The sequence below is a fragment of the Idiotropiscis lumnitzeri genome, chromosome 11, assembly GCF_059441095.1.
Source record: "Idiotropiscis lumnitzeri isolate Australia: NSW breed Sydney's pygmy pipehorse chromosome 11, RoL_Ilum_1.0, whole genome shotgun sequence".
Taxonomy (NCBI): Eukaryota; Metazoa; Chordata; class Actinopteri; order Syngnathiformes; family Syngnathidae; genus Idiotropiscis; species Idiotropiscis lumnitzeri.
The window spans coordinates 17,448,902-17,460,478 of NC_142401.1; the positions used below are offsets into that span (position 1 = coordinate 17,448,902).

Here is an 11,577-nt window from a genome sequence, read left to right on the forward strand (position 1 = left end):
AGTTGGGACATTGCAAAGTTCCTCGTTGAGTGCGAATACAATACATGAGTTTTGTGAAGCGACTCATTCTGTCATTTGTACGTTTCCTTGTACAACAAGACGCAATGAGGTCTGCATACCCTCATTACAAAACATTTTCCATAAAGAAAAAAAACTGTAAAATAACATTGTGTGCTACACATAATGATACAAATCGGATAATTATGCGCTTTTACAGAGAATGTGAATTAAATACATTTCTTAAAGCCCTGTGCTGCACACTCTGCATGACTACATTATCAGAGCTGGCGAAAGCAGCATAGTATGTATGTGGAATGTGAGTAACATGTATTGAAGCTTTGTAAATAGTGAATTAAAGGGGTTATTGCAACCAGACACGATAAAAGTCACTATTTTAAAATGATGAGTAATAAACCAATTGTAGCTTTTAAATATTTTCCAGTTAAGCACATATGGTACAATAATAAAATTGTATGCTAACCATAGATTTGTCCGATATGAGGCAGCATGTTTTCAGGTTTTTCTCAACGTCTTGAAACTTGAAACTATGTGACTTCAAATGCGACCGAAACACTTAGACAGTGTCTGTGTTCCGGGACTCTACCACCTTAGCTGCATTGTCTCTGTAGGATTTATGATCACCCACTCTGGCCATGCGCTCCTCCTCTTCCTTCTCTTTCCTCAGCAGCCGATAGTTGAGGCCCATGCCCATGAAGAGGAAGAAACTAGAGACGATGAGGAGGATCCCACAGCCCTGGTATGTATACTTGTAGTCATGATAGATGTCTTTGAACTTCCCTGTGAGGAGCAAAACAATAAGGTTGTGATTTAATTACAGCAGTCCACAGCACAGTGTTGTGTGAAACCTCCACAGTCAAACGCTGCCAAAGTCGGGACAATTTAGAGTACAATCAAAGTTGTGATGACCATAGAAACATAAATGAAACTTACTGGGACAGAACAGAGTCTGGATGTTGAGCACATGTGATATCAGTTACATTGAAGAAATTAATGGAATTACTCATATTAACATGACTAAAGAAAGGTCACCCCCCCAAAAAAAAAAACTGACAAGTTTTTTCACATTTTTAGCCAGTCATGTAGCACCTAAAACAGTAGAACTAATTAATACAATAAGCATGCTCACGCAAAAGCTACTGTTAACCACAGCACTCACCCGGATGCTGACACGAAGACTCATTGATGTCACATGCCAAAAGCACATGGAGACACTACATGCACAGTATTTGATATTTTATTTCTCTCTTTTAAGTACTTGGCATTTGTTTGGGGGGATTTGAAATACACTTACGTTGTCAAGTGTTTGAATAAATCTAAATGAGTTTTAAATATGTGGGAAAGATAAAACTATGAACAAATAATAATATACAGTTGTACATTATGATGGGTGAATCTGGAATGCAACTCTCGCGATAAACGGCAGTTCACTGTAGAATCTACAGTGTAGATGATTTATCTGGTGTTAGTCACTTAAACCAGTCCCTCTACTGTTAATATTGATTAAATGATGGTGACAGTTTAAAGAGAGAGAATAAATTAATACACTTCAAATTATTTCCTGTTGGAAAAAAAAAATTATGTTTCGAATTAAGAACAACAGTTCAGATAGTGTTCGACTGTGGAGGTTCCACTGTAGTGTTTGCAACTGAGTCGGTTACCTAGCAAAGGGGGCCCCAGCAACACAGGACCACATTCAATGATAGTGACCAGGCCAACAGCACTGGAGAAGCGTTGTGCTCCCACCAGGTCCATCAGGGTCTCGAACAATACGGAGCTCAGCCAGCCAAAAGCAAAACCAAAGAACATGGCGTAAATCACAAAGCCTTTGTAGTCGACTGACCTCGGGGCAAAGACGTGACACACGCCATTGTATAGCACAGAGGCGGCAAAGAAGTACTGGATCCTGGGCCGAACCCATTTGGTGTTGGCCACAATGCCCATCGATGGCCTGGCGACCATGTCAACGAACGCCAGGACAGACAGCAGGAACGCTGCTTTCTCTTTCGGGATGTCTTTGCTCTTTGCAAAATTACTCAAGAACACCAACGGAGCAAAAAGGCCAAAGAACATGATAATATTGCCCGAAATATAAAGCAAGAAGCCACGGTGCTTGAACAAAGACAGGTCGAGAAAGCTGTTCATGATTTGCGAGCAGGTTCTCCGCTCCGTCGTCTTCTCCACTGGCTTGGGCTTCGGTCCAATGGGTCGCATAAGGGAACCGGCAACGCAGCAGTTGAGCAACAGACCGCCCAGAATGAGGAAGCTTCCTCTCCAGCCAAAGCGGTCGTAGAACCATGTGTTGAGAGGTGCCAGTGTGGAAAGGAAGACTGGACTACCAGCCATGGCAATGCCGTTGGCAATGGGCCGCCTTTTGTAGAAGTATTTCCCAATCATAGTGAGGGCGGGGTTTAGGTTGAAGGACAATCCCAATCCTAAAACACAGTCACAAATAGAATTATTCAAATGGGACATATTATGGAAAGCTTACTTTTTTAATGGTGTTTCCAAAAAGCTGCATCTTTGGAGGCCCTGCGCAACCATGTGAGCGAGCCATTCTAAAATTTTCAAATTATGTCGTCGCAATTTCGATAATTATTTCTCCACAAATGATTTAGAAGCTGGATAAAGCAAATATTTTCCATTTTCTGAATACATGTGTGAGTTATAGTGCGAGTGAGCAAAGTCACGCCTCCTCGGTGAAAATGACTTTTTTGGGCTTTACAGACATTTTTACTATTTCTTACACAATCTTGGCTCTACTTCCACAAGTACAAGCCATTTACCTCATCGCAATGCCCTTAGCTCTGCCACTTGACATCTCTTTATATGCGATGAGTTGCTCACTTGCATGAGACAGGGCCTCGCCCTCAAAATGGACCAATTCCAGCAAGAGAGTAAATGTTTGTTTAGGTGCTACCGTTCTTGATCATTGCCAGAGACATGTTAAAACACGGGAACCATTTTAAATTATGGGAAACCGCCTAAGGCAGGGGGTAGGGAACTCCGGTTCCTGGAGAGCCATATCCTACCTGTTTTAGCTCTTTCCCTACTCCAAACACACCTGATTCAAATAATCAGGATCGTTTCAGGCTTCTACAGAGCATGCTGATGCGCTGATCGCTTGAATCAGGTGTTTTTTGAATAAGGAGTGAGCTAAAACAAGCAGGATATAGCTCTCCAGGAACTGGAGTTCACTACCCCAGGCCTAAGGTCTCCCAAAGAGACAGCATTTGGACAACCTATTGCAGTTTCAGAACACTAGATGGCAGAAAAGGGCATGATTGGTGATTAAAAAATAGTACCAAAGTACAGTACCTCCCACTACACCGATGCAAAAATATAGTGCTTGGACAGAGTTGCAGAAAGAGGCAGCAACAAGACCCAATCCGGAAAGACATCCTCCCAGCATCATAACAGGACGACTGCCGTATTTATTCACCAGGATGCTGCTGATAGGACCTGAGAATAAATAAACAACCACACATATAAACACACACAAACGATGACTGTATTGGGTTGGGTTGGATGTGAGTGCAATTTCTTTTTTGCCCACTAGAGAGCCACAGAACTACATCTGAGGCCCAGATAACGCACAACAGCTTGTGCATCATTTTTGTCAGTGGTGCACTGCAGTAGATGTGTTTTCATTCCATTAATAATAGGATCTGTCAGAAAAACTGTGAGAGCTGTAATGAAATAATCATTTATTTGGCTTGGAGATGCATACACATGGACAGATGTAATTTGTTTGTGGAATCTCCTTAAATTGACTCTCAACGCATTTGAAAGATGATTGGAAGTTCAGGCCTGAGTGTCTTATTGCGTGAAAGTGTGGATGGAGGTTGTGGACACAGCGTGTGGCACTACAATATCAGCAAATCTTTACCACAAGACTATTCAAACTCGTGATTAAAAGTGTAACTAAGCCACAAGCGTTTGGTTCTGCAGCCATGCGAGGAATCTGTAAAGCAGTGGTAGGAAACCTACTGCTCTCGGCTCCAAATATGAACCCCGAGAACAGTTAATTCGGCTTTACATGCAATTCAGATTTCCGTATGGTATGTGGGCTCTAACAGGGCTGAGTGTCGATGAGGGCCCACGAGGAAGAGCACCTTCTTGCCAAATCCCCACACTGCCCAGTCCATCGAAATAGAAACTGACAGTTTTTGTTTAGAGATTGTCCAAACTCATTTGCCAGCGCCACGCGAGACAAAGGGTCTTTAAATTGTAATGCAGGCCGTCTCCGAGCTATCAATGAGTTCTTTCCTGGCAGGTCCGCAGGGAGAGCTGCCCGGGATAAAAAGGTTGGATACGAACCGGTGCGGAATATTATGAAGGTAATGGATCAAAAATGGAGGGAGTACAGGAGTAGGCAACAGTCGCTTAATGAACTCGTCCCACTGTCGTGCGGTGAATACTTAGCAGGCAAAGCATCAGCGTCGCAATGCCGGCAAACACACTTCCCTGCTAACTTTCAATTTCCAATGTGCCACTTGCTGTCAGCTGTGTATATTTACATCAAAACATTTGCAATAATTGACGGTGTCAGTCGGGCTCTCGGTGGAACGTGTCGCCGTACGATAAGCAGCTTTGATTCATTGATTTTAAAACATCCTGCTTGCTGATGTAATGAGGAATGGGGGATTAAGATGGATATGTAATTTCACTTAGGTCATGAAATGAGCTATTGTTGACCTAAATAGCAGAATGTATAATGGATGAGGCCAAGGAATGCATTCATAGAGCAACTAACTTTAAATTGTTTGCACTTTCCTAATACCCTTTTCACTTGAAATAGTTTTCAGCTTCATATCAGTTTGCCACACAAAGGAAATATGTTCCAGAGATGGCCAAAATGGTTCTGTATCATCCGATTTAGCGGTTTATCTCGCATTGGGATAATGAGAAGAGCCACTCTTTTTCAGTCTGCAGCAGATAGCTGCATGTTTATTCCGAGCCCGATCATCACCTGCCAACATGTTTTCATTCATCTCATCAAAGTGGCCTCACTTCTAAAGAAACACATTCAGGATCTGTACAAATCAATCCATCAAGTCAAAATCACCCAACGGTCATGTTTTGTGAACCTCAAAGACAATTTAGAGTCTTCAAAGCGTAATTTCTTCAGAGTCTTTAAAGTAGTTTAAGCAAACTTTTAAGACATACACATTTCATTATGAAGTTGTTTTGCAGTCAGAAATGAGTAGTTAGGAAGCTGACTGTGGTGTTAAATCAATATATTGATATACAAATTGGGAAAACATAAATATATTTAATCTGAAACAAACCCACTGTTACAGTGTCCGTTGAAGGATCCCATATTTGAGTATATAGTTACCTCCTCCGTACGTGACCGCTAACATGATGGAGGAGATCCAGGAGACCTGGCTGCTGGTAACGTTGAAAATCATTTCAATTTCCTTGAAGAAGACAGTGATAGACTTTGGGAACGCGTAAGAGAAGCCAATAGAGATGAAGGCCCCAATCACCACCATCCATCCCCAGCCGCCCTCTGGGGGGGTGTAGCCGACTGGACCTCCGACGGCCGGTGCCATTTTGACAAGCAAGGGTTGGTTTCTGTTTCTCTATATGCGGTGCAGACAGGAGAACCTTTTCTGAAAAGGATAAAACACACATTTATTTATTAGCATTTCCTACACCTTCATTTTTCCGCACAATCGGATTTTGTGTCATAATCGTGAAACATATTTTTTTCGTCACTCATTGATAAGAAGGCTATGTTTCCATTAAATGTATGCAATTTTTTCAATTTAAAAACTTCCAAGGAGTCCCTGTGTCATTTCTGTGATGTGCTTTTATTAAACTACTCTAAAGAACAAGAATTACTATTACACCTTTAACCCCTTTTTTTAATTTTTTTTTTTTTATTTTAGCATCGCTGAAGGAAACGTGCTTTGAGGGGGAGTGCAAACCATCATGACAGTAAAAGCATTTATGTTATTTTCATTAGGGGAGGTATCACCAAACCGCCAAATTGAACTTGACAATTACCTTTGTCGATCCATAAATATCATTAATCTTCCCACAACTTGAGCCAGGGAATTTTTTTGTCAGATTCCACTTCAACGCTGCAGTGGAGGGGACGCTCGTGCTTTTTCTACAGCTTAAAATCAACATGAGCACAAAAGCCAGTAGCCCCCCATGACCAAAGTGCGCCTCCGAGCGCTTCGAGTCGATCACATCCTAAACATTTTGTTAACTGGACAACAGGGTGCAAAATTGAGGACACTATTTAGGAGCTAGCTTGGCTCTGCATGCGCTCCCACCTGCTGATCTCCAGCAGTCTCGCTTAAGTCGTGATGAATAAGAGTCCATGTGCAGAGTCAAACAACTTACCTTGTTGTTTACGCTGGGGAGGCCACTCGGAGAGAGAATCGATCAGAGCAAGAACACGAGGAATTCACACTGCTGCTTAGCCCCCAGCACTGTGAAGTGCACCTTTTTCTTTCGCCGGTTTGTACTTGATTTGGTTGACGAATACTCTTGTGAAAGACCGTTTCTTACAAAAGTATTGGGTAGGCCACTTCTGCGCAGTGAGGAGTAAATATTTAATGTGTTAAAGAACTTTTGTTATTGAGCTGGGATTTTGGCTGCTGCTATGCAGCTGTAAATGTGCCTCCTGAATTGAACGGGTGAAGAAATGGGCGATAAACTGACATGAGTTCTTATTTACAACATTCATACACACCTTAGATGCCACCTGGTATACATAAATAGTGGAGTTATCACTTCCTCCTTATGTCATTCATTTTTGGATGGATGGATTGACTAGACAAAGCACAATCGTTTATTGATGTCAACTTTATTTTTTAACAGGATGAGAATATATATTTCTGCACAATGGTTTTTCCACAATACAGTACTATGTACTCTGTTAGTCTTTAATGTATCGATGTAACTTATGTCAGTGTTTCCCAACCTTGATTAAGCCAAGGCATAGGACAGCTTTTTATTTCCTTCCAAATTGATGAACTTGGTGTAAAATGTCAGCATGTTTAGTTGAAGACAAAGCTGCTATTTGTCAGTTGTACGCATGCAACGGGTGAATTGTACCTCCTGCCATCTAGTGGAAGAGCATTTAGATCTGGGGTGTCAAACTCATTTTTGTGGATGAGTCACATCGTAGTTATGCTTTCACTCAGGGGGCCGCCATGACTGTGAACCCATTTAATGCATGATCACCTTACGTTATCAAATACACACAACAAATTGATGAAAAGCCAGTTTTGACTCAGAAGCCGGTGAAGTAATTGTTTGTTCAACAAATCTTCAATTTATTTTAAAAAGGGAGGGTTGGTAACACATAAATGTCAACTTCTCATATCTCAATGTTGTTAAAAATGAAGAAAATGTGCCCGGAACAGGAAGTGGACACACATGATTTGCCTCTTGCGGGCCACATGAAATGAGGTTGCGGGCAAGATGTGGCCCTTGGGCCTTGAGTTTGACACATGCGATTTCAATTATTGGCCTGTCACGATATTTTGCTGGTAGGGACAGCCAAACACAAATATATTTTTGTGGAGTAATTAAATAATTGTCGGACCAGTTAAAGGAAATGAGATCTCACGGCACAGTGTTTGAGAATCATTGATTTTTTCTGCAAGCTGTATAACTCTAAAAAGGGGCTAGCTTTGGTGAATGGAGTGCATTTTTGGATTCCCCTTTCCGTCCGTTGTATATCCAACTTTGCTAACCAAATCTTCACTGTCTAGAAATAGTCGCCACACATCCATGTGGGAATAGGGGGGGATGTTATGTGCTCGCGTTTAAAGGATGAAAAATTCAGCAGCTGACTGCAGATGATAAATGGACAACATGGTAATCATAGACAAGACTCCAGATAAAGGGGCAAAAGCACTGAGATAATGAAAAAGAAAAGCCACGTTTTATGTAAAAGGATTGTTTGCCAAGTCCTAAACCAAATTGGTGAAAATTAAAGTCAATAAATGAACAGCGACGGGCAGACGTTAATGCCCCTGAAATGTGCAGTGGGTGGCTTTTGTGTCTTTTAAAAACAAATACCAGCACAAGGCATCTAGCTGGTGGGGGGCTCTGCAGAGACTCAGTGGGAGTGCGCATTACAGCCAAATGTATACATTACTCGCTCGTTAGACATTGCTAACTTAATTTAAGTTTAATGTTGAGATAAGAGCTGTTGAGTTGGATTGACATTAAAAATAGCCTTGATACAACATCCCAATGACAACAAATCCTCCAAAGAGGCTGATATTTTTCATTTGCCATTCATGATTAGCTTTGTACAACCACTAACTTGTTAAGAATCCCCACTGAAACCACTGTAAAATCATTAGATGAACGGGAAGCTTTGCGATGCTTTGAGCAATTTCATTCATTTTCCCTGCAGCAGCGCTTTGGGCCTCTTGCGACTCGTAACTGCTAATCGAGTGGCTTTGTCTCATTGAAAATAGATGAGTATTAAATATTTGCATAAGGAAATCAGATCTTCACTTACTTTTATGTGTTGCCACAAGCTTGACAAACAAGTTTCACAAATGCCAAATCTAGGAGGCCACGTACAACATCGAGAATTTTGAAAGCATACATGGCTAGAGTTTAAAGTGGGAAGCATCTTACCTCGGCTGGCAGGCGCTCTCAAAACGGGGCCAGATAAGCTCAGCGGGACACGTCAATGTAGATCATGGAGGAGACTACTTGACTATGTAGCGAAAGGAATACACCGCATATGTTTCTCAGACGCTCCAAAAGTGATCTGTCAGTTTACATCCAGCCTGACAGCAATAAACCTCGCTGGGGGCAATTCTGCCTCGAACATCATTCGTTTCTGGGTTCCTAGATAACCTCAAAGTTTAGAGTCCATTCAGTGCCCAGATGAAACTTGGACAGTGTGGTGCAAGGGAGTTTGGGTCACCTCTTATTCGTGCCATGGCCTTACAATGCTTTCCCCACCCCTCCGTCATGTGCCGAGGACACGCTCATTCACGGCCGAGCCCTATGGCATGTTTGACCTATAAGGAAATCCAATCATGTCTGCACTCTAAGAGATAAGATGCTTTCTGTCACACTAACTTCCACTATTGGCTGATTTATCCGGTTCTAAATATTAGAAGTGGTGACCGTCCAACAACAGATATTGTTAATCGGCGTCATTTTTAACACTTCATAGGTCAGCTCTGGTCGGGCATTTCCTTCCCTGTGAGTCTGTATCAGGTTTTGGAAAAGTGAAATCTTATCTTCATGAAGCATGTCTTCTCTTTGTTTGGAGGGTCAGCGCTGCCAACCCATTTTTGGTGCTCTAAAATCACTTAAACACTTCTGAGCATGTTCAGTGCACTAACCTCATATCTAAATGCTTGCTAAATCTCACCAAGAGGCACTTGTCCAACCAACAAATTTATCCATGGAATCAAAGCCCGTTTATTTTTTTTTTTTTTAATCTGACACCACTGTATAAAAGAACATTAATTTATATTATATTAAAAAAACAAACCCCAATAAATCGTCAAATGAGAATGTATATGTATTCGCGTTCTTTTTGTATTTCAACCATCTGCTGTGTGGTGTGTGACACTGTACTGCTCTAACAATTGCATTTCTCCAGTTTGGATCTTATCTTATTCTGTATACCTCTTATAGAAGAATAAGTTCATGTCCATATTCATGCCACACACCAGTTTGATCTTTAAATCAGAAAGGAACTTGGATTATAGAAAACAAGATGAGCCTTCATCTCTGTCTCTGGATTCAATCCCTTAGAGGCAAGAACGACAACGACGCTCTTACATGATGCGGATTGGTCCAGTACCTGCTCACTTCATCGGCATAATTGCTTTTAGCCATACTGTAAAAGTCTGGAAGGAAGGCTTCATCACATCTCAGGATGCCTCCTTGTTGGAACGTTTCCCCCCTGTGACTCAATTTCAAACATGTCATGTCTTGTATTATAGGATGTAGTGTGTTTTACTGTTTGCATTAAATTGTCTATGATTGACTGGCAACCAGACCAGCCCACCATATAGCCTTACTGAATAGACTCCAGTTTACCTGAGAACCTGAACAGGGTAAGCCAAACAAAATGGATAGCTTCATGAATTCCATGCATTTACCTGTTGTGTAGTGTTCCCCAACCTTTCTTGTGCCATGTAAGCAATATTTCCAGCGACTGAGGAAAAACATCTTAAAAATATAGCTCATCATTTCAATTAATGCAGTTGTTGGAATTAGCCTTGTGCTTGTTTCTCCTCAAGAAGCCAGGGATATCATAAAACCCAAAGTGGGTTTTTCATTCTAGTTGGCAATATTGTTTTGGTCATTGCTTTGTTGAATTTCTGAGTGAAAATGCTTGTCGTTTTTTAAGTAGATATCACTCCAATTTTTGGCTTTTTTGGGGTGCTGCACTTTATTTTCAAAGTGATACTTAATTCAAAGCAAACTTTTTTTTTCTTATTTGGCTCCGTAACCTGGTCGCAAACGTAGCGTTCCATAACCTGGAGCGTTGGGTGCTCCTGCTGTACTGTCGTGTTCAGTGGCTCCTTTGTTTCCAACGGGCCAGCTATGCAATATTGTGTTTCAAGATCACTAATGGCCACAATAAATGGCGGAAGACTATGTTGTCACAAAGCACACTCAGTTATCGCTGCACTTTTCTGACAGCATATTTATAGCCTTGAGGGGCTTTTCAGACGATTTATTGGCTTTAATACTAACGTAAGTTGGAACATTTTTCCGATGTACAAATTCAAGTTACATAGTCGTATGGGTTTGTGGATCTGCGCCTATTTAAAGAGAAAAAAAGAGTGCCAACCCAGACCGCAAACATTCAGTGCTGTATCTGCTCTGCCATAATTTAAACCCATATGGACTGCAACCTGAGCCTACCTGGATAAAAAAAGACCGGTGATCCAATTGCCATCAATATTCACGAGCTATCTTTTCCACATTCTTAATTAGTTTACGTGTTTAGAGGCTCTAAGTGAGCTTTCATTAACATTCATTTGCTACGTGCGGTTTGGTGTATTTGCAGCTCAGTGTTTGAGGAACAAAAAGTCTATATAGCATTTTCAGTGGGATTAAAATTGATTATCTCAGCTAAAGACGGCTCCTATACAGTATAATCAGCTGTAAGGTGTCGTGGCACACGTTCTCCTTCAACGTGCTAGTGTTCATTACTGAGCCTGAGCTCTTAAAGTGTGCCGCATGCAGCTTTTCATTTTACACCCATAATGCATGATCTTAACTGGAGTTGGTTAGCAAAACAACACCCCGCCGCGTGAGCCGGAAAGCAATAAATGCTGCACCGCCTCCGCAACTTGGACGTGACTGAGTGTGATTGCGCGGTGGCCAATGGAAAGACACGCGTTTGGGGCAAAAAGTCGGTGCCAATTACCTTTTACCCGCGCCAAGGTGCGTGCGGTACAAATGAAAGTGGAGTAAATCGCGGCTTGATGGACTGAGATGCAGCCAGGTCTTTATAAGGGTCACACGCTGAATGTTTCCAAACTCAATTAGCTAAAAGTAAGGAAGCATCCATTCTATTAAAGAGACTGCAGTGAC

General features: G+C 41.6%; 1 protein-coding gene across 1 annotated transcript; it reads right to left on the minus strand.

Moving 5' to 3' along the window:
* Positions 1-326: 326 nt before the first annotated feature.
* On the minus strand, positions 327-8,702 carry slc16a1a (solute carrier family 16 member 1a). Its single transcript, XM_088309052.1, has 5 exons — positions 8,641-8,702; positions 5,360-5,631; positions 3,337-3,480; positions 1,680-2,453; positions 327-798 (listed from the first exon to the last, which is right to left on the minus strand). The coding sequence occupies exons 2-5, from the start codon at positions 5,574-5,576 to the stop codon at positions 575-577; spliced, it is 1,359 nt and encodes a 452-aa protein (XP_088165178.1). The 5' UTR covers positions 5,577-5,631; positions 8,641-8,702; the 3' UTR covers positions 327-574.
* Between the last annotated feature and the right edge of the window lie 2,875 nt (positions 8,703-11,577).

Coding starts and splice junctions, on each gene's coding strand:
- slc16a1a (XM_088309052.1), bottom strand. CDS start 5,576: ATGGCACCGGCCGTCGGAGGTCCAGTCGGCTACACCCCCCCAGAGGGC. Junction 3,481..5,359: donor AGCGGTCACGTACGGAGGAG/GTAACTATATAC, acceptor ATTTATTCTCAG/GTCCTATCAGCAGCATCCTG. Junction 2,454..3,336: donor TTGCATCGGTGTAGTGGGAG/GTACTGTACTTT, acceptor ACTGTGTTTTAG/GATTGGGATTGTCCTTCAAC.